The following is a 23,540-nucleotide window of genomic DNA, read 5'->3' on the forward strand; positions in this document are numbered from 1 at the left end:
GTTGGCAGCGTGATAGGCTGGACAGTGGAGATGTGTTGGGAACGAGGGACTCCTGGAAGGTCAAAGGGGACTTGAGAATGGATGCCCTGGGAGGTGTGGTATGGAGGCCTTTCTCCTAATACCTGGTGGCTTTTCTCCTTTCCAAGTTAGAGGATGTGGGTGAAATCATTGAAAAAATCCGGATTGGCCATGATAATACAGGCGTAAATCCTGGATGGCACTGTTCACACGTGGACATCCGCAGGCTCCTCCCGGATAAAGATGTAAGTTTATGATGAGCCTATCCTTCTCTTTTTTTATCCAATTCCAGAAGTCTTTTGTCCAATTCCAATTCAAGACAGACTCCCCCACTCACAACTTCCACTTTATTGAGATCAAATCTGAGGGAAAAAATTCACTCCCTTTATTCAGAGTGCAAGAACTAGCTCAGATGGCAGAGCCTTCTAGAACCTGATATGGTGGTCAAAGAGGAAAGTCTGAGCAGCCATGTCTCTGCTCCCCAGAGGCCATACTACTAGTGAGTGGCCAGTATGTTGCTGCTACTCCAGATCCACTTCAGAAGAAAACCTGCCTTGAATTACTTGGGATACATTCTGGAAACCACAGAACTCTACATCTCAATCATAGCTATGGAGTACAGAGCCCTTACCCACTGAACTTTAGTCTCTGGGATGAGATTTAGATATTTAGTTTGTAGTGACCCTGGCAACCCCATCCTTCAAGTACCATCTCCTGATACAGTTGTGCACACCCTTAAATTGAGATCTATTTAGGCAAGAAGGTTCCTCTACACTTTCCCATGGGCCCCATGATGTTTGTTCTTGGTCCTGACAAGTGCTAACATGCTAATGAACCACTGAAGTCAGCAGCTGCTACAGGTATGGTTTTCATCCTCACCTCAGGGTACAGAGACCTTGACTTTCCCATGTGATCGGTGGCTTGCCACCTCTGAGGACGACAAGAAAACCATTCGAGAGCTGGTCCCTTATGACATCTTCACCGAGAAATACATGAAAGATGGCTCGTTAAGGCAAGTCTACAAGGAAGTGGAGGAGCCTCTGGACAGTAAGTGTGGGGGGAGATGTACCTCCATATTGCAGGCAGCTCTTTGTAGAACATGTGCCCCATGCTAGGATGAGCCTTCTCATGCAGAAGGAAGCTCTGATTGTTACCTTCAGGCTGGCGAGAGGGAAAGTTATATAACCTGCCTAAGGTCACACAGCTAAAAGTGACAGAACTAGCCCACTTATTTCCCTTCGAGGTTTATGTTCCATTCCCATCCTGACCCAACATTATTATAATAATACATCCACATAGGGGTTGTCCCGTGCCTGAGTTATACTGGTTAATTGATTCTGTTTATTTGGTAACCAGTTCATATGTGTTCTCTGCTTTCACTGGATCCAGTGGCTCTAAGTATGAGTTACAAAACATCCTTGAGGTTGAGCTGAGTGCTTACCTAACATGCAAGACCCTGGACTCCATCTCTAATGCTAGAATAAAAAAGAAAAAGAAAAGAATGTATAGAAAACAAAGGGAAAAGAGGAAATCTTTTTTGACATAGCAAGAGCCATCATGTACTTTCTTTCCATTTTTGTGTGCAGATGTTGAGCTTCCAAGGCTATTGGCTGGTTTCTTGTTTTGTTTTTGTTTTTGGGTAAGTCCTGGGGCTTGAACTTAGGGCCTGGGTGCTGTTCTTGAGCTTTTATGCTCAAGGCTAACCCTCTACCACTTGAGTCACAGCTCTACTCTGGCTTATTGATGATTAGTTGGAGATAAAAGTCTCACTGACTTTCCTGCCCAGACTGGCTTTGGACTGAAATACTCAGATCTCAGTTTCCTGAGTAGCTAGGATTATAGACATGTACCACCAATGCCCAGCTTGTATGAGTTACCGATGCCCAGCTTGGCTGGCTTCTAATATGTGTCAGTCACCTTTATGTGATCTTTACAGAATATGTACCACCACTCGCTTCTTGTGTTTCCTCCTCCTTCATTTGTTGGTGACCCCACTGAATCTCTTTCTATCTAAAGAGACCACTGAATGCTAGCTTCCTTCCTTGTGTCAGGTGGATTTCTCCAAAGCTCATTTCTCAGCCTTCTCCTCTCTGCACTGTGCATACATGTGTGTGTGTGTGTGTGTGTGTGTGTGTGTGTGAGTGCATATTCTTCCTGCACCACCAGTCACCAGCCACATCTCTGGTTTGACCTGCAGCAGCACTTGTCAACTCCATGTAATCCACTTGCAATCCAGCTCTACACAGACTTTAGCTATTTCAAAAATCAGCTGCACCTGCAAAAGCCAAATTTTCTGCCACAGATGAGATTCCAAAGACTCCTGTAGGCTTCTCCAGCAGGGTGTGTATACTGACCAGCGAAGCTTTGGAAATCCAGCTGAAATGTGTATAACAGTGCCTTCTTAGAAACACTGGAGCAGAACCCAAGATTTCTCAGAACTCTCTGCTGCCATGCTCAAACAGTTAAGAGACAAAAGACAGCCAGGCACAGGTGATTCATGCCTAAAATCCTAGTAGTCAGGAGGCTGAGATCTGAGGATAGCAATTAAAAGCCAGCCTGGGAAGGAAAGTCTCAGAGACTTTTAATGTCCAAGTAACTAAAAAATAAAAGCTGAAGTGCAGCTGTGCCCAAGTGGTAGAATGCCAGCCTTGAGCTAGAAGACTCAGACCTTGAGTTCAAGTCTCAGGACTGGCGCGCGCATGCGCGCGCGCGCGCGCACACACACACACACACACACACACGGAGCCTGGCACCAGTGGCTCACACCTCTAATCCTAGTGACTCAAGAGGCTGAGATCTGAGGACTGGAGTTTGTAGCCAGCTGGAGCAGAAAAGTTCTTGAGACCCTTATTTCTAGTTACTCAGGAAAAGGTCGGAGGTAGAGGTGTGGTTCAAGTGATAGAACACCAAGCTTGAGTGAAAAAGCCAAGTGAAAGAGCAACCCTGAGTTCAAGCCTCTGTACACAAAAAAGACATCATTTTCCTTTTTAATCATTCTAAGTAAAGGCCTGTAGCCACTGCATTTAGTCTGAGGCACATTATTTAGAAAAAACACGCGTTGCACAGTAGCATACCTCTCCCAACCCCAAATTCCATTGCTATTCAGTCAAGGGACGAGTCTCTTGTCTACTTGGACCCCAGAGGATGCCCTGGACAGCTGTCCCAGCAGCACACTTAGGCTGTTCTGGATGAATCACACACCACAGAACCCACTCTGCACTTGGTGATGTTTCTAAGGAAACATCTTTTCCCTGACAAGCTGTGTGGCCTGGGTGGGATGGGGAGGGAGGAGGATCCAGAAATAGCGAGGTCTGGTCTAACTGCATTGCTCAGCACCCAGAAGCTGAATCAGTTTTTCTAACTCCCAAAGGACTGGAGAAAGAGGTGGGGGCGGAGTGGGAGAGTTGGAAAGCCATTTAGTCACAGCCCCTGGGGACACAGCATCCCACTGTGGGACAAGGGCTCTTAGAAAAGGAGTCCTAACAGGTCCGCCCACCTGTGATGATTCTGCATGTGGAGCCGGCCTGAATGCCACCAGAAGTGTGACTTAGACACTGTTGTGTCTAAGCTGTGACAAGATTCTTAATGTTACCTCATGTCAGTGTTAGCCTGGCAGACTTGGGTAATGCTGGCTCTTTTAAGCAACAAAAGGATGATTTCATCTACTCATGCAGCGTGTGGAATGCTGGCTGGGTTCTGCATGGAGCTGAGGGGGGTAGGGTGACAGTGCTCTCACTAGCTTCTACTTGTATTGGGAGGTTCATAATGAATCAAAGGACTCTGGAGACTCAGGGGCTGAGAAAGGGGAGAGGGAAGGTGGGTGGGGAGGTTTGATAAAATGGTGAAGGTGCAGGAAGGTTCAGAGTTCGATTTGGATGTGTGAACGTGTGACATTGGGGTCTCGTCACATGGAGATGGCCACAGGTGACCAGAGTAGGAAGGGAACGAGTTGTCTTTTAGGAGCCAGGAATTCAAGAAAGATGCTCTAGGCTGTGAAAAATGAGAGCTAAGGGATGGGGGTGGAGACCACTGGCTGGGCTGAAGTGAGGAACTCATAAAGTGAAGCAGCATCCTGGCAGGCAGGGGAAGGGCATGATGCTGCAGCACCCAGGAATCACATTGTGGGTTCAAGTGTGTCTGCAGCCATCGGTGTAAGCAGCTCCCACACATCGCTTTTCTAAATCAAATGGAGGCGCCTCTGCAGAGTCCTAAGCAGGACCAGACCTTCTTGGACTGTAGATCTGTTTTCTCAGACCTAAAGTGTTGCCAACTTTCTCTTCCCTTTGTCTTTCTGCTGTCCAGTTGTGCTGTATTCAGTGCAGATCTTCACAGGGAATGTTCCAGGAGCAGGGACGGACGCTAGGGTCTACATCACCATCTATGGAGACCTAGGGGACACAGGAGAGCGCTACCTTGGCAAGTCAGAGAACCGCATCAACAAATTCGAGAAAGGAACGGTAGGAAGGGCAGTCTGGGTTTACCCCACATTCCTTCCCCTTCCCAGGTCCAGCCATCTTGGGGCCAGCTCTTCAGGGGATGTGAAGAAACTTTGGTTTATCTACTCAGAGCTGATGGAGCAACTCCTCCTTTTAGCATTTCAGGGTCCTTATAGATTCTGAATATCACCTCAATGCTTCACACTATTTGCCAACCTTCATAACTGGCTTTGTATGGCCTGTCAGTTATATCCCCAACAGACCACTAGGTCTATTTCTATAATGTCCCACCCTTTCTCTTGTGTCTATATCTTTCCAAATGTTTGCTCACTTACATGCCCATAAGCTGATAGAAAATAGATAGTGCCGATCTATGGTTTCACATTTCACATAAAAGTCATCATGCTATAAAAATACTTCTTCAGCTTGCCTTTGATATTCAGTGGGATGTCCTGGAAATCTTTCTATATTATATTATTCAAACATAGATGGATCTGGCTCTTCTTTGTAACAAGCACACACATCTATCCCACAGTGAAGGCTGTGCCAGAGTTATTAAGCTGTTCCCCAACTGGTAGACCCCCCAGATGGCTTCCACTTTCCCACTGTGGAAGCAGTCCTGCAACAAACATTGTGTGGACATCTTCCTCTAGGACAGATGTGAACAAGTGGAATTGTTTGTCTCAGGGTGTACCTAATTTTACTCTAATGAGCGCAGCCATTTGCCAGTGCTTCAAGTCATTAGAACTGAGCCAAGCACCCCTGTCATGACCTTAGGTCCCACATCCACTCACCTAGACTCCACCTTCCAAACCTCCATAGGAAGGCTGGGGATGTGGCTCAGTAAACACCCATAGACTCATCCCAAGAGAAATGTGAGCAAAGGCAATTTACCCCCAAGGAATTATGCACACTGTATGTGTATAATTGTGCACTATAAAATGGGGCCATTGTGGAAATGAGGACTTGAACTTGAACACTAAACAAGTTCTAGGTATTTGGGATTGGTGTGCTCATTAACTAGGAAGGTCTATTCAGCCTCCAAATCAAGGATGATCCTAGAGTTGGGGAGGAGATTGAGCTGAGTTTCACCCTCACCCAAGTCCTCATACTTGATTTCTCCAGGCTGACACCTTCATCATTGAGGCTGCTGACCTGGGTGTCATCTACAAGATCAAGCTCCGCCATGACAACACCAAGTGGTATGCAGACTGGTACGTGGAGAAGGTAGAAATCTGGAATGACACCAATGAGGATGAATTCCTGTTCCTCTGTGGGCGCTGGCTGTCTTTGAAGAAAGAGGATGGTCGACTGGAGAGGCTCTTTTATGAGAAGGTACAGGCAAGGCGGTTGGGGCTTTGGCTCAGCCATGACTTGTCACCATCTTGATAGCTGAAGAATAGTCCATTGGGCAGATGGAACTTGAACTACAATGGGATGGGGCCATGCTTTTCTGAACAGGAGTACACTGGGGACCGCAGTAGCAACTGCAGTAGCCCTGCTGACTTCTGGGAAATCGCCTTGAGCTCCAAGATGGCTGATGTAGACATTGCCACGGTAACAGGGCCCATGGTTGACTACGTTCAGGAGGGTCCAGGTAAGCCAAGCAGGGAGAGTTTTAGAAGGCAAACAGGAAACATGGAATTCGTTTGAAGCTGTTCTTGGAAAAGCTGTTCTTTAGTCCAACTGTTGTTGATGAATTCAGTTAATGCTTTATAATTAACAGAATGTTCATATGGAAAAATTGCCTGTTTTAATCTCCCAACAACCCTGGGCAGAAATTAGCCCCCTAGTCAAATGGAGAAGCAAAGGCTAAAAGATGTTGGGTGATGATGTACCTGTGAGGGTGTCTTGGTATACTTTGCCCTTATTCAGACGTATACCTAGAGAACCTGGGACCACCAGACACAAGCTAATAGCAATGGTGGAATCCTCGCAGGTCACCAGCCCACCACTCAAAACCTTTAGCTACACAAAGCAGGATATAGTGAGTGGTAGTGGCCAGGAGAGAAATTCTAGGCCAGTAGTTTGGAGACTCAAACTCCATTTCTGATTCTGACAATGTCTTAGCTTCATTTTTTTCCTTTCTTCATGAAATAGTACCATAGCCAGGGACTACTGGCTCATGCCTCTAATCCTAACTACTTGGGAGGCTGACAATGGGAAGACTGCCATTTAGGGCCAGCTTGGGCAGAAGGGTTCAGGAGAAAGTTTCTCAATTCCTAGCTAGGTGTAGCAGTGTGTTCTTGTCATCCAAAGCTAATATTGGTAGGATTGAGGAACTGGGTCAGCACCAGCAGAAAAAACCCCAAAACTCAGCCTCACCAGAGAGGAGCTAGAGACAGTGATAAGCACCTATGATCTCAGAAAATGAAGTAGGCAGAGCAAAGCTCAGGCACATGGCTAAGACAGCAGAATGTGAAATCCTATCTCAAAATAACCAGCCCAAGACAGGGCTGGAAGTGTGGCTCAGTAGAGAGTACCAGACTAGCAAGAATAATGCCTTAATTCAAACTCCAATACCACCATAAAACACAAACAAAAAATCAGCAGAAAGCAAGAGAGAGAGACAGACAGACAGACAGACAGACACAGAGACAGAGAGAGGGAGAGAGAGAGAGAGAGAGCTCACACAAAACAGCAGCAGCAGCAACAAAAACCAATAACGTAATTTCTGGTAAGCTTATTTTATAAGACCTATTTTGAGGCAAGGCAGCTCCATATTTGTCTATGTATGTAAATGCCTGTCTTCCTACTCAGTTGTCTTAAACATGAGTATGATTGCCATGATATTCCCCCACTTCCAGGACACCATTGGTGGACCTGTGGGGTCAGACAGAGAAAACCAGTCTGCATCTCACCTTCTCACTGTGAATAAGACCCTATTGAAAATATGAAACAAGGCCACTCACAGGTACAGGAAGTAATGCAGGAAACCCCAGCCAGGAAGGACTAATCTAGAAACTTTTCAAAGAGATGGAAATCATATAACCTCACCCAACTACACAGGACAGTGTCTCCCACTCCACTGAGGAAGATGAGCCAGAAGGTTTCCCACTGTATCAACTACTAACTGCAGAGGACAGAGACCTAGAGATACCAGCTTAAAGAAACTTAGAATTTTCTCTTGCATAAAAGTTCAAAGGTAGATCACCCTGGGCTCATTCAGCAGTTCCAGTAAACTCAGGGACATAAGAGTCCTTCAACATGGTCACTCCAGAACCTTTAGAAATGGTTTCCATCCTCAAGATGACTATTGGAGCTCCAGCCATTACATCCATATTCCAAGCAGAATGAATGGAAGGATAGGGACATAAGGGTATTTCTTCCAAGAAAGTCAGATTCAGATTTTCCCAGAAATCCACTTGGCAATAACTACTTACATATTAGAACCACCCTATGCCAGGAGATTGGACACCTAGGAATCTAAGCCATATTACCAGGACATATTTTTAAATATAATTTTAATGTCATTATTAAGGTGTTGTACAGAAGGGTTATTCCTTAAGTTAAGTAATGAGTACATTTCTTTTTTGGACAATATCACAACAGGTATTTGTTGTTGTTGCTCATTTTTATGTGGTACTGGAGCTTGAACTCAGAGCTTTTTCACTCAAGGCTCACATTTTACCACTTGGGTCAGAGCTCCAGTTCCAGCTTTTTGGTGGTTAACTGGAGATAAGATTCGCATGGACTTTCTTGCCAAGGCTGGCTTTCAACTACAATTCTCAGATCTCAGCCTTTTGAGTAGCTTGGATGACAGGCATGAGCCACTGGTGCTTGGCTCCTGAACACGCTTTTATGCTGACTAATCTGGTTTGACTCGGAAACAGATGTCTCCCCGCACTCTCCCTCACCATGTTATATATAGGATACATTTTTATTACTTCTTCCCCAAACTCCTACTTTTATGAGACCTTGCTTTTGCCAACTGTGATCAGCTTCTCAAGCATCTAACTCCCCACCTTAGTGAACAGTTATTGTTCTTACTCTTCTTTACCTCACAGGGCTAAGTACAATTAAGATAATTGGTCAGGAAAGCTTTTGGAAGCTTGACTCATCAAAGAAGTGATGCGCACACTCTTGGATTTTTGAGTTGATCTTCCCACTCCCTCCATCCTGGAGAGTAGATGGGCACCATAGCGGGTGCACAGTCCATCGGGCAGGTTTCATGGTTTTGGTTGCTAAACTGGAAGCTGAGGTCAGGGCACTCCAGAGGTCATTTCCAAGTCTACAAGGGACAGTGCCCTTGTCCTGGGACAGTGCCCTTGTCCAGCTGGGCCCCTAAATCTCTTGCAGTTATTCCTTACTATGTGTCAGTTACCACTGGGAAACACAAGGATGCAGCTACTGACAGCCGAGCCTTCATCCTACTCATCGGGGAGGATGATGAGCGCAGCAACCGCATCTGGCTAGATTACCCTCAAGGGAAGAAGGGTTTCCGCTGTGGCTCTGTGGAGGAGTTCTATGTTGGAGGCTTAGATGTGGGCATCATCAAGAAGATAGAGGTACTGGCTTTGGGGCTTTGTAATGGTGACCATTCTAAAGAAAGGAAAGAGCTGACCAGTACAGGAGGGCAGACAGTACAGTGCAGGCAGGAGAATGACTGGAACCCTTCAGAGCAAGAAGGGAAGGAAGATCTGGGCTCAGCTGCTTGTGAGCTGGATGACTTCGAGTTACCCACCCACTTTGGGTCCCTATTTTCCACATATCCAAGAGAAGGGCTGCGTGTTTTATTTTCTTGGGCTAACAAGTTGCCACCGATGTAGTAACTCAAAACACACAAGTGTATGATCTTTTATGGATCACAGTGTGGATTCCTTGGGGGCACTTCTCAAGGTCTCTGGGGAGGAAAGTGTGTTAAAGCCAGGGCTGCCATCTTGTCTAAGGCTTGGGGGTCCTCTTCCAAGCTCACTGGTTGTTGTCTAAATCAATCATCTTAGGGGTTGTAGGACTGAGGCCTTCAGTTTCCAGGAGTGGATTACCATCCTCCTCCATGTAGCGCTTTCCAAAACCTTTCAGGGAACTTTGCAGGTCAAGAGGAGGGGAGCTCTTGTGCTTCCAGGCTTCTGGGTCTTCCATCTCTGATGTCTGGAGCCTCTTTGAGAGGGCTCACCTGACACAGGCCCACCCAGAGTCAACTTGTGATTAACACAGGTCATCTGCTTAGGGGCTGTCATTCAATCTGCAAAAATCTCCTCACCCTCTTGGGAGGTCCTCAGGCCAAGGAGTGTCAAGCACATTAGAGGAAAACACTGCGGATAGGAGTACACAACAACCAAGGGAACTCTGGGCAGGGAGATTTTTCTTCTGAGTTGTGTCAAGATCCTCACAGAACTTGTGTGCCCACTGCACAGCTGGGCCATGATGGAGCTTCCCCTGAGAGCTGCTGGCTGGTGGAAGAGCTGGGTTTGGCAGTGCCAACCCAAGGCACCAAGTACACATTGCGTTGTAATTGCTGGCTCGCCAAGGACCGAGGTGATGGTGTAACCTCCCGTGTCTTTGACCTCCTGGATGCCACGGTAGTGAACATTGGGGTGAAGGTATGTGGATGTGCCTGCAGGTGGGGACCGCGGCAGAGAGGGAGAAGTGAAGGAAGTGGGAAGGTTGTCACTGGAGTGTCAGAAGCCACCACCGGCTAGTACCACTTAGCTAGGAGCCAGGAATCCACACTATCTTTGCTTTTAGCCTGCTGCTGTGTGAGAGCCTCTGGCTCTCACAATGTAGCAAGTATTGTCTATGCCTTTATCGATGGAAAAGTCTGAAAGACAGGAACCCTGAACTCCTTTCCTTGCTCTTGGCCTTGCTAGCCAAATGACCTGGGACACATATAAACTCACAGTGCAGGCCAAACAGGAGGAAAGCAGGATGTCTGAGTGGCTGGAACCCCAGTATATATAGCCCATTGATGGGCCAAAAGCCTTCAGGTCATAATCTTGCAGACTTCTATTTCTATCTCATCATTGTTAGACTGTTAGAAGGCCCCACCAGTGTAGGTTCGAGGCCACCCCACCAAGGTGAGGAGATGACTAGCCCTGCGTGGGTTGTGTATAGAAATCACAAGAATGAGGGGTATCTTCCCCTCTCCTGCAAAAGAGCAGAATTCCACCACACAACCAGCCTCCCCCTTCCCAGACAGACACACTGTGTCGGTGTGCATGCCATTCAGGCAGGGCCTCCACCCTGACCTACTTCCCACCCTCTAGGTATTTGCATGTGTGCCGCCTCCTAGCACACATCATACCCTGCTCAGGGCAGCTGTGCCCCTCCCTGTCTCTAGGCCAGGAAAATCCACATCCACATCCTTGCTATTCACAGAACAAAAGAACATCGGCTTGTCACTTTACAAAGACGCACAGGGCCCTTTGGATTTGACCTTCTCCCCAGGATACTCGCTAGCAGGCCGGAATGACAGGAGACCTGCTTCTGTCTCTTTTTGGATATATTCTGATTACATAAAGAGGGATGCAGTGGTTGTGTAAAAGGGGAGAAAGATGAACACAGAGCACAGGGGCTGGTGGAGTCACCAAAGCATTTGTTTTGACCGCTCTATTTCCTGTGTCTGTCTGGATGACAGTGAGAGAGGGTGAGGCTTCTTGTTCCCACAAGCCCCTCTTTCTCACCCAGTGTGCCCTTGGAGAATGGTCTGCAATGTTCCTGGTAAAGTAAGAGCTCTTCATGTTGAGCCAGGAACCAGTGGCTTATACCTGTAATCTTAATTACTCAAGAGGCTGAGATCTGAGGATCAGAGTTTGAAGCCAGTTCTGGTAGTAAGGTTCCTGAGGCTCTTATCTCCAGGAAGCTGGAGGTGGAGGAGTGGCAGAGCACCAGATTTGAGCAAAAAAGCTAAGGGACAGGGCTCAGGCCTTGAGTTCAAGTCCTAGCAGCAGTGTGTGTGTGTGTGTGTGTGTGTGCGTGTGCGTGTGCGCGTGCGCGCACGCACACACACACACACCAGCTCTTCATACATTTCTCCACAAGTGTGTCCTGAGTCCTCTGAGGGCCAGGTCTGCACATAATATAACCTTTTAGTGCTCTAGAGAAGGATCTAAATACTGCTAGAAAAGCACCACTTTGCACAATAATGTGACCTCTGTAACCCTGTCCTCTTGGGTTCTGGGATACAACTCTATGGATGGTGGAGACAAGGTTATCTGTACAGGGGAGATGGGGCATGGCAGCAATGGGAGATTAGAGGGGCTAGAGACATTCCAAGTGGATGGACAGTCAGCCTGGCCATTCCCGCCTCTCCTGCACCCTTAGCCTTGCTAGTCTGTGGTAAGATTCAGGACCATAAGACATTCTGGAACATTGACATGGGTGCACTCCTTGCCCAAGGCTGCCTCTCAGAGGAAGAGCAAGGTAGGGCCTCAGTGCGCATGCTCCAGTGGACAGAGGCAAAGTGAATTTAGCCCTTTGGGAACACATGGCAAAATGGTGATCTGCCGTGAAAATTGGATAAACAGGCAACTATCCTACTTGAGTGGCTTGAGGTGGCATTCCCTTCAATGTCACCCCAGGGGCACTCCTCACTCAGACCTCAGGGTGGGCGCTGGCTGAAACCGGAAGTGGGGACCACACAGAACCACGGCTGCTTCCGGAGGCTGTACACGTGACAGGCCCAGAGCTGGCATTCATACAAATTGCCTGTGGCTCCCATAACTCTGCAAAGAGTGTTCCTGTTTCACCACAGGGAAGACAGCACAGTGAGGGACAAAGAGAGCATCCACTCAGTGTCAGCAGATGCAGCTTTGAGATTCAAATGGAGCCCTGGGTGGCTTGTGATACCACTGTCCATCACCATGCAGAGACTCAGAATGGCCAACCCTGGGCTTTGCTGACCATGGAGATCACATCTGTACAACCAGCACTTGGGAGGCAGGTTGGGGTGTTGGCATTTGAGACGAGGCTCAGGTCATGCCCCTTTTGTGGCAGGTGCTTTATGAAATGACAGTGTGGACAGGAGATGTGGTTGGTGGGGGCACTGACTCCAACATCTTCATGACACTGTACGGCATCAACGGGAGCACAGAAGAAGTACAGCTGGACAAGAAGAAGGCCAGGTACCCCAAGTGGGCTAGCCCTAGATCTTCCTCGTACATAGCCCTCTACCCTACCCTTCACACAACCTCACTGGGTCTGTCAAACTCCCTGCACACCAACAAAGGGGGGTTCCAGCCACCACATCTTTGCTCCTTCCATCTCAACTCCTTTCTTTTTCAAATCTTCTTCCTCCAGGAAGCCTTCCATGGTCATCCATAGGAACCCATGGCTATGGTCAACCCATAACAGCTTTCTCCTCCTCTTCTTCCTTTGTTTGTGCAATCCTGTGCAGTCCTCAGATCACTCAACAATGTTGCTTCATTGTTCATTTCCTGGCTTTATCTATTGTCCTGTAGCAATGGAAGCTGCTGACACTAGGGAGGCTGGGTGAAGAGTACAGACTCTTCACCCAATCTGTTAGAAGCAGGGCGGTCTATGTGATTAAATAAGAGAATAGATTTAACTTTTGGGTTGGTCCTAAGTTGGAAATGGGGACAACACAGGGAAACTGGCAGACCCTGCCCCAGTCCTGACCATTCTGAGTCAATTGTGGAAGAGGCCATGTATTCCCCTAGTGCTGCAGAGGTTGTATGTCAGAGTTCAGTTTTATGTATGGCCTGGCTATTGTCCCTTTTCAGCTCAAGTCCAAAGAGTTTCCATCCACCCCCAATTCTCAGATATATTTTTTCACCTAATTATCTCACACCTACAGTCTACCTTATTTTTAAGATAGCCAAGACATCATTGCTGAAGGAAGGGAGAAAGTGAGGGGAATGGGAGAAAGAGAGAGAGAGAGAGAGAGAGAGAGAGAGAGAGAGAGAGAGCATGCACACGTGTTTTCTGGGAGTACCAATATTTCAAAAAATGTTTCTTGAAACCCCAGTATAATAAACACAACCACACTGTAAAATGCTCCTGTTCGAGTGTTTTCTTTTTTGCATAAAGGTTGATTAGTTGATCTGGTTTGCAAGCTCAGGGCTTGCTCTTACCCAGGATGGGGTGTTGGGCTTATCTGTATATTCATGTGGTGGAATGATTTACATGTGCCCTGGAAGACCCATTCTGAGGGTCTACATCTTTTTTACTTCTTTAAATTTTTTGGTAATACTGCAAACTGAACTCAATGCCTCATGCATGCTAGGCAGGTACTTTTACCACGTGAGCCACACTTCTGCCCCGTGTTTTTTGCATTGGCTATGCTTGAGGCAGGGTCTAACATTATTCAATCCTCCAACTTGCGCATCCCCAAATTTCCAGGAAGGACAGCCATTGTGTTTCCCACACAGTTGGGATATCAGACATAAGCCACTGTACTCAGACACTACTTGAGATACAATGCCTGGGCTACTCTCAAACTATAATCCACTGATCTCCACCTTTACTTATCTAGACTAACAGGCTTGAGCCACCATGCCCAGAGAGTGTCTGCATTTTGACTGGGAACCGGGCATGTGTCATTGGTACAGCCTGGTGTTGTGCAAGGTGAAACTTTCCTCAAGAAAGGCAGAGTAAGAGGGTGGAGGCTGAAATACACACATACAGAGAGAGAGAGAGAGAGAGAGAGAGAGAGAATTAGATTTATCTGCTGTGACATTCCTTGTCAGAGACTGAAACCAGGAACCAAAGGTCAACAGACACTAGCAACTAACTCAGCTAGACTCTCCCAAGCTAAGCTCCCCAAACTTGAGTAGATTTTTCAGCTCTGTTAATCATACATGCACACAGTGAGTTAACAAAACAGGATCATCTGTGTTTGACCATGAAGAACACAGCTAAGACGAGGAGTACTTAGCTCTCACTTGGCAGCACTGGCAAGCTTGCTTCCCACTGGCTGTGGCATACTTTTTTAAATGTGTCTTGTATCCAAGGAAGCATGACAATTGCCATTTGGCGTCATCTCTTCAGGGCCACCTGCACTTCCCCAGAGGCTTGTCAGCAGTGTCATCTGGAATCAGTCACCATTGAAGGTCGAGCTGTACAGGTGGCACCGTGGGAAGAGTAATAAAGATAGAGCATCCCTGAGATGATGAAATCATTCGGCAGAAAAAGAAAATAGTGCTAGCAACAAAAGCAACGCTACCTTCTCGCTGCTACCACATTACAGTTGTCAGAAAACCTCTCAGTCTGGAGACACGGTGTTCAACTGTACCCACTGTGTATAGGAAACTGGGAGAGCTATCTTTTAGCCTTGGGCAGTGCGCATGACCTCCCCCTCCATTCATGGTAGCTCTGCTGTGCACGGAATCTCATTTGAAGCTTCTCAGATATGAAATCCTCTTTGACTTTAAAGAGGATTTCATATCCATTTGGTCTCCACAACAGCTGTATGACATTGCAGGGTGAGTGACTACAGGTAAGGAAACCCAGACTCGAGATTGGAACTGATCCAGATGACAAGCAAATTAAATTAGAACCCAGAACCCATGGCTCAGAGCCATGTCTATCAGTGAAACCTGCTGAACCCAACCTTTGAGAAACTGCAACTGGTGCCCAAAGGTGGGCAGGTAGGGAAGTTTCTGGGAGCAGAAATGGGCCTGAGTAAAGACCCCATCTGTCTTCTCTCCTTATCCCAAATCAGGTCTCTGGCCGGAGGCGGTTTCCCTTCTTCACCCTCTTCCTCTTGCCTCCAGGTTTGAGAGGGAACAGAATGACACCTTCATCATGGAGATCCTGGACATTGCTCCTTTCACCAAGATGCGCATCCGCATCGATGGCCTGGGCAGCCGGCCAGAGTGGTTCCTGGAGAAGGTACGGCGCCTGGGCCCCACCTGCCCTAGCAAGCCACACCCACATGCGCCCACACTGCCTCTCTCTGCTCCTTGGTGTACCTAATTACAAGGCAACTGTCACTTACGAGAGTTATTACATGACCCAGCTACATAATCCCATACGCTGGAATGAAGCAGATTGTAGGTTTATTTATTTGTGTCCAGTGGATCTAAATGCTGCCAACAGAACACAGTATGATGTGGGTGGAGCCTGAGTTCAGAGGCCTGGCAGTGCTTCCTGGGTGATGGGAGTTGTAGGGGCTGGGAGAGAAGCTCAGGAATTGAGACAGAGAGGATACAACCTAGTGATGGGCAGGTAGGATGGTGCAAAGCTTCTGGTGACCCTGCAACCATGGAGTAGGTGGCTGCCAGCTTTTGCACCTCCTCAATCTCATCCTGGGGAGCCCTCCAGCAGCAGCTTGGCTCCCAGGCTCATCAGCATGTGCTGAGAGCAGCTTTGGGTCTGGGATGCTCAGACCTTCATTTCTTTCCCTCACACACATAACGCACAGACATGCCACACAATACACCACACACACAGTCCCAGACTCAGTTTCCCCTGAGGAGGAAGGCAAATTCTCCTTGTGGCCTTATTTTCACACGAAGCTGGGCCTCCACACTGCTGCTGGCCTTAACCATCTACACTCCCTCTGCAGCAGAGGAGACTCCCAGAAGCTCAGCCAAATGCTGTGTTTTGATGGGAACATGTGATATGAGGTGTTCCTGGTGTTCCCAAGCAAGGTGTGGACCCAAGCCAGAGGAGCACTGCTGCAGCCCCCCGCCAGCCATAGCAAGGACAATAGCTCTATGACAAAGATAACAGTGCCTCAGTAAACCTCTATACCACGTGGCTCTGGGCTCCAACACAGTGGGGCTGGTGTCAGACCTCCTTCCTTGGGCAGTGTTAGTGTCCTGTTGTCTCATGACAAAGTGCCTTGGGTGGAGGTGAGCAAAGACAAAAATTGATTTTCACACAGTTCTGGGACAGGTGAAAGGATCTATAGGATTGTCAGGGTCATGATCCTTCTGAAGGCTCTGGAAAGTATCCGTCTCAGGCCTCCGTCCTAGCTCTGGCAGACATGTCTGGTGGCAGTGTCGCACCAGTCTTCATGAGGCACCTCCATGAGTTTGTCTCTGTGCCAGTTTCCCCTGAGTTCTATTGGATCAGGGTCACCTTAATAACCTCATCTTAACTGCTTGTACCATAGCAACCCTATTTCTAGATGCAGTCATAGCAGGACTGCAGGATAGGACTTCAACGTACAAATTTGAGGGTGCAGTGCACAATTCTGTAACTCAAAACCTTCTTCTCATCTGCCTGGGTCAGTTTGCTCTTCTCTCATCCACCCGAAGCCATCTGTCCTGTGTCCCCTTAGGCTCTTCCTCCCTCATTTGGCCAAAAGCAGACTTTTCTTGAGTAACAATATGGTGCCCAGGCCCAGGACAATGTGGTAAACACAGGTACCCTGCTCCAGGTGTCTGAGACTGATGGTGGTTTGATTAGTCTATTTTCTTGCCAGCGAGTAAACATTTCCTATGGACATGATCATATCTCTCAGGATTTTTTAGGTGGATTTTCAAATCCCAAATCCTGTGGGGTTTACAGACACAGATCTGAAAGAAACATGGAGCAGAGCCCTCTCCAATTCTGAGTCAGAACTCACACAGCTCTGGATCCTCGGGTGGCTGGTTTGGGTAGTAGGTGATGGGGTCAGAGAGGATATGTCCACAAGGGTCCCTCTACAGGTCCTGCTGAAGAACATGAACACCGGAGACCTGACCATGTTCTACTACAGAGACTGGCTGTCCCAGCGGAAGGGCAAGAAGACCCTGGTGTGTGAGATGTGTGCTGTCATCGATGGGGAGGAAATGATGGAATGGACGTCCTATACTGTCACAGTGAAGACCAGCGACATCCTGGGTGTGTTGAGTCCCCCACTTCTCACTATCTGGGCCCTCACCCTCAAATTGTGTGGCTCAGGACTTGAGTTCTGGTTGTTTCTATAACGTGTCACTTTCTGTTGGGACAAAACATTTCGTCCCACTGACTGAATTGCTCCTCCTCTGCTCCCTCAGGGAAGTGAGGAGAATGTTTGGGGGGAGGGAAGGGGGCCCATGGCTTTGAAAAGATGTAGGAGCTTGTGTCTTCTCCTCACCCAGGTGCTCGTCATCTTGGGTAGGTACATCGGTGGGTTTGGACAGTCATTACTGTGTCTTGGCAAGGTCCCTCTGGGGGCTCTTGCAGTTCTGGAATTCTGGTGGGATCAACACAATGTGTATGGCAAGGCTCTGACTAATTCATGCCAGCTCAGGTACTGCTGGGGAGCTCAGATAGTGTGTCTTTTCACCTGAGATCACGAGTGGAGGCTCCTGGGGAATTTCCAGTGGTGATGCCAAAGTCAAGTTGAGAAACACAAAGAGAGCCACTGACTGACACAGAGGAGGCACTCAGAGAAAGCTCACAAGCAGAAGTACGCCACAGCCTGCCACTTCACCACAGACACAATGCCTCTGCCTCCCCCACTCGCAGGGGCCATTGCAAAGAATCCGGCAAACACATTTATACTCCTTCACACCAAGGATTAACCTGTTGGCCACAGTAGCTTATGTTTTCAACAGAGAAACCTTTAGTCAAAGGATTAGAGCTCTCACAGTCGAATCTCAGGCATAAAGGAGGTCGGGAAATCTGGTGGAGTTCCAACTGTTCACATGCTTTTCATCCCTCCTATTCCCTGGTGGATTCCCAGTAACTAATTGCTACAATCATTGGTAACAGTTGAGTGAAAAACTTTACAAGGCCACTTCTTCCAGAAGCACTGATTCTGTGTGTGTGTGTGTGTGTGTGTGTGTCTGTCTGTCTGTCTGTGTGTCTGTGTGTGTGTGTGTCTGTCTGTCTGTCTGTCTGTCTGTCTATGTGCTGGTCATAGGGCTTGAACTTAGAGCTTCACACCCTCATTTGACTTTTAAAAGCTTTTTTTCTTTTTTTATTATCTTTAAGTAGTTATACAAAGGAGTTGCCATTTAATAAAGCACTTTATGAATACAATGCATTTTGATCCATATCTTGCTTTTCAACATTCTCATCCATCCTTCTTCCCCAAATGATTCCTTCCCTCACTCTTCTTGAATTCATAGGGTATATATTGAATTCTTGACTATATTCTCTCCCCTTTTCTCCTTTTCATTTGTCTACCTCTTTCCCCTTGACCTCACCTGCCCCTTTCGAGTACCCACTTCCTGATGTTATTCCTGATGTTTATTTTGCCTTTCTAAGGAATCACACTATTTGAGTTCTCCCTTGTTTTCCTCTTTTGACATTTTTGCTCTCAGATGGCACTCTACCTTTTGAGCCAGATCTCCAGTTCTAGCTTTTGCTGATTGCCTGGGCAGGCTTTAAACCACAACCCTCAGCTCTTAGCCTCCTGAGTAGCTGAGATTATAGGTATGAGCCACTAGTGCCAACCTAAGCACTAGCTTTTTAACTGAGACCAATATCTCTGTTTGGCTTAAGTAAATGATATATAACTGTAACAAAATGTCTGTCAGAGGTAGGCCACAACCTTCCTACTTCCTGCTCAACCTACCTTGTGCAAGAGACAGCCTGTATTATTAAAGTCAGTATACCTGGCATGGCTTTTAAATTTGGGAGCATTTCCCCAGAAATAGACACATTTTTGTACTAAAAAAACTAAAGTCATAGTTGCTATGACTACAGTTAGAGCCACAGCCTATGTAAGACACAAAGAGAAGCTGAAGCATAGAATTGGAGACCCAGGAGTTCCAGGACACATACTACCCCTTTTTGAACTACTTCTGGCCTTGTCAATTCTGAACACTGTCCCCTTGGGTCCTCTGAGGTATCTAGGAGCAAGTTTAGAGCAGGAGGGCTGTGTGTGAGAGCAACTGGTACCCAATACCTCACTTATTCACCCTCAGGAGCGGGCACCGATGCTAATGTGAGCATCATCATCTTCGGGGAGAATGGAGACAGTGGGACCCTGGCTCTGAAGCAGTCGGCGAACTGGAACAAGTTTGAACGGAACAACACGGATACCTTCAACTTCTCTGACATGCTGAGCCTGGGCCACCTCTGCAAGCTGAGGGTCTGGCATGACAACAAAGGTAGCTCCCTGTCAAGGCCTAGGTGGTGAAGGGCAGCCCTTGGCTCTCTCCAAAGGCGCCCCCTTTAACAGTATGTAGACACTGCTTACTTAGCAGTGAGGTGGCTGGACAAGGTTGGTGGTCACTATTCAGATGTTCCCATCAGTTTGGGAGCAGGTGCTTCTTGGCTAATGCTACAAGTAGAGCTTAGTTTCTTCTGCTTTCTCCCTGGGTGATAAGTGGCTTTTTTTGAAATCTGTGAATGAATTCTACTTAGTTTAGTCATTAAAAAATTTAAGGGAAAACATGGTTGGGCTAAGGGCTAAGGGTATAGAGCTTGAGTAACATTTGTAAGGCCCTGAGTTCAACCCTCAGGACTGCAAGAGCAAAAAGGAGAAAAGGAAGAAAAAAAAGGGAGAGGTGGGAGGCAGGCAGGAAGAAGTGAGCTCACCAAAATCACTTCCCATGGATGTTCTATAAGGAATTCACCAATAACAGTGAACTTAAGTGTAGCTTCTTCACTGATGACTATCAGCTAAGACATAGGATAGATGCCAAGTGCGAACTTAATCTTTTAATTTCCGAGTTTATAAGGAGGACTTGGTCACATCTGGAACTGTGATGAAATTCATGTCCTCCACATTGCTTTATCATTTTTCCAGTCTTCTGGTTTCCCTATTTTATCTGGCTTGGGGTCTTCAAGTTCTACTTGACATTTTAGAGTTGAATGGTTTCACTGGCTTCATGCTTGCTGCTCCCCTAATCATCTTCCTTGCCGTGTGTTGGAAGCAGCCTTTGCCAAGCCACCCACAGAAGGCCTGCAGCCTTTGCTCACTCTCCCCGACCCCAGGCTCCAGAGCTTTCTGCAGGTTGTGCTGAAACCCACACTGCACAGCAACCTATGCATCTCAGTCACTGGTGACACCCAACCCTCAGCAGCTGCCACCCACTTTCTTGAAGGGGTCAACACACTGTGAGGCCAGAGGGCAGAGGGTTTCCTGCCTCTCTCCCAGTCAGGCCAGAAAAGTGAATAGGGAAGAATTTCACAGTGACTAGGATGGATCTCTCTTTTTCCAGACAAGAAGATAATGTCAGGGCCACTTATAGTAGGAGCCTCTATTTTCCTAGGTTGTGTACCTTTCCTTCCAATCTAGGAAAGTAGAGACTCCTCTATTTGAGAGTGCTCCAAAACAATAGTCACATTTCAGTAATCAGAGATCCTGTTTACTTCCAGCAACATCTAACATCCTCTCTTCTTGTTTTTCTCCTCCTCCCTGGTAGGAACTCTCCTTAGCCAAAACAAGTAGTCCAGATCATTCTCTAAAGCCTGACAATCCCCCTCATTTTAATATTGGTACAAGCTGACAAACCAAGTTACAGTAGTTATTCACAGTAAGTGTGTTGTTCTGGAGGTTTAAGTCCATGATAGATTAGCCACATTTACTTGGGCCTAGGGTGAGGCATAAACCATGGCAGAAGTACATGGCAGAGAAAAGCCACTCACATTGGGACCCAGGGAGCAAAGAAAGAAGAAGCTGGAGTCTCATTATCACTGTCAAGGGCACATCCTCAATGACATAATGAGCTCCCATCAAGCTCTACTTCTTAAAGATTCACCCACCTCTTCATAGTACCAGCCTTTGGGGGACATTGAAGATCCAGACTATAGCAGACAATATTGAAGCCAAAATAAAAGAGAATGAGAAATCGGTGGAGAAAAGACCAACTTGAGGGAAATAAGACAAGGGAGAATCCCCAAATTTGATATGGCTGTTAGATCACAAAATGGAAAGGGAAGCTGGAGAAATTATCTCTATATTTTGTACTTGTAAATTCAAATGTGTTCTGGGAGGAGAGCCTCATATGAAAGCCTGTCACTCTGAGGAATATCCACCATTCATGAAATCTCAAGTAGTGTCCTCTTTCTATACTCCATAGTTCCTTGGACATAAATTTAGCAGTGGAAACAGGAAGCTACATGTTTTTCAAATAGCAAAGCAACTGAGACATTTTAAATGCCCATTTCTTCCTAGTGAAGTCCTAGAATCCCTTGCTAAGGACTTTTGGTACATGGCCTAACACATAAGTCAATGTAATAAAGAGAAAGGAAAGGGAGATGAATAGCATTTTGTCATTTATAAATTCAGTGGCGTAAAGCACACAACTGAATGTCTCCAAGCATTCTCATAATAGATAGTGTGTGCTTGGCTAATAGGTTGATCCTAACTTTTATATCCAAGATCCCCACAGTCCTGAGTTCTGCTTGGTGGTAACTGGGACTCACAAAACAACAAACTGTTCTCTAGGCATGAAAATTAGGAAAATTAGAAAAAGTCTACAGTTGTATGCATCACAGACAAACTTCTGACCCCACTCTAGACTTTCCTAACCCTTGTGACCTAACTCCCACCTTGCATCCTACAAGATTATATCTACCCGTCCATATTCTTATGCTGAAAGTTCACTGAAAGTTCTTCTTATTGTCATACCTTATTTGAACACCTTCTAGTCAGCATGTTTTTAGGTCCATTTTGTTTCCTTTACTTTATCAGCTTCATGAGTTCAGCTGTCTTGTTCTTTTCCTGGTGTCTGCCACATTATCTCTGATATAATAGGGGATATAACGCAGTTTAATAGAATTTAGTTACACTTTTCTTCTAGTCTCCTAAATCCTTCCCTGAACCTTCATGCTTCTGTGTTAAGGACCTCACATGTTCCCAGAACCAATTTTGGTGTGCCTTGGTGCATTAAAAAAAAAAAAAAAGAATCCTGGCCATAAACCTCAGGCTCCTAACCAAGTTCTTTAAAACCAGGTATCTCTCTTCCTAGTCACTGATTGTGCACACATCAGTGTATTTCTCGGTTGTCTTGATGCATTTTTCCACTGTGCAAAAACCTCACAGCCAGTTAGTTGAATCCTTCTATCCCATCATTGTCAAAATGCTGCAAGAGGAGGAAGACTGATCAGCACCATGGTCAGTTCCGTGCATTTAGATGCTAGATTCTCCGAAGAGCTTGACACTTACTACATGGCTACCATGGATATTAAAGACTGTCTAATGATCTTAGCTCCATGTGACTCTGAAACATAAAGAAATTCCAAGTCATTAATATGACTTATGAGCAGACAAGTGGGCTTTCTCATCTTGAGCCAAACTTTGAGTATGAAAGCAGGATCTTATCATTGGTAGATCTTGAGGCTCAACAAGGAAAAGAAGATTTCTGAGTCCTTACTGGGCTTCCATAGTTGAGATATTAGGCTCAGGAGAGGAGTAGAGAATTTGGGGTCCTAACTTCCTTTTTATAGTAACTTCCAGGGATGGAAATTTAGATGTTAATATAAGCTGAGGCAACGTGTCTTTAAAGCTGTCTCTTTGCCACATTTTCTTTATATTTAATTCATAATTTTTCTAGCTACATTATTCTTTTCCTTGCATAGAAATTTATGAGGACAAATAATTTTTGTTTGAGAATCTTCCAGGAAAAGGTTAGGATTCCTGAACAAATATCATAGAAGTCACGAGTTAACTTAAGTAATGGCGATATTCTTTGCCTGAACCTACACTTTCAATATTTCTTGCTGTTGCTGCTTGTTGAACCAGTGGTGCTTTTGTGAAAAAAATTAATCATGTACAAATGTGAAGGAAATAGTAAAATGAACTCCCACTTACCTATCCCCTAAGTTCAACAATCATTATGTTTTATCACATCAGCTTTAACCTTTTCCATTTTTCTTTTGGTTGCTGAAGGATATGAACTCAAATCCTAAACTTTGTGTCATTTCACCCTACACATATTTATTATGGTTCTCTTTTTATTTTACTTGTTTGTGCTGGCCTAAGTACTTTCCCTTAGCTTTTTGCCTCAAGGCTAGCACTTTACCCCTTGAGCCACAGTTCCACTTCTGGTTTTTGGGGGGTGTTCAATTGGAGATAAAAGTCTCACAGATTTTCCTTCCCTGGCTGGCTTCAAATCCTGTTCTTCAGAACTCAGCCTCCTGAGTGACTAGGATTATAGGCACAAGCCACAAGCACTCAGTTTATGCTTCTCTTTTTTTTTAATTTTATTTTATTTTATTTGTGAACATACTGTACAGAGGGGTTGCAATTGCATGGGCAGGATAAAGCGTACATTTCTTACCAAGCATTGCAGCCTCCTCCTTTGTTTACCCTTC

The 23,540-nt window shown here is 46.3% G+C and overlaps 1 protein-coding gene across 3 annotated transcripts in view; it reads left to right on the forward strand.

The window, feature by feature from the left end:
- Loxhd1 (lipoxygenase homology domains 1) overlaps positions 1–23,540 on the forward strand; it is a 135,855-nt gene that overhangs the window by 95,786 nt on the left and 16,529 nt on the right. For 2 of the 3 annotated variants that reach the window (XM_013014849.1, XM_013014850.1), the window contains 11 exons: positions 147–263; positions 903–1,065; positions 4,321–4,475; positions 5,580–5,789; positions 5,916–6,051; positions 8,754–8,962; positions 9,812–9,997; positions 12,390–12,517; positions 15,128–15,245; positions 17,012–17,186; positions 19,202–19,387. In XM_013014849.1, coding sequence (XP_012870303.1) covers positions 147–263; positions 903–1,065; positions 4,321–4,475; positions 5,580–5,789; positions 5,916–6,051; positions 8,754–8,962; positions 9,812–9,997; positions 12,390–12,517; positions 15,128–15,245; positions 17,012–17,186; positions 19,202–19,387 — 1,783 coding nt within the window. The remainder of the gene's footprint in view (positions 1–146; positions 264–902; positions 1,066–4,320; positions 4,476–5,579; positions 5,790–5,915; positions 6,052–8,753; positions 8,963–9,811; positions 9,998–12,389; positions 12,518–15,127; positions 15,246–17,011; positions 17,187–19,201; positions 19,388–23,540) is intronic. The other variant, XM_013014848.1, reaches the window with a different exon arrangement.

This window comes from Dipodomys ordii, unplaced genomic scaffold (assembly GCF_000151885.1).
Source record: "Dipodomys ordii isolate 6190 unplaced genomic scaffold, Dord_2.0 Scaffold25, whole genome shotgun sequence".
Classification (NCBI taxonomy): Eukaryota; Metazoa; Chordata; class Mammalia; order Rodentia; family Heteromyidae; genus Dipodomys; species Dipodomys ordii.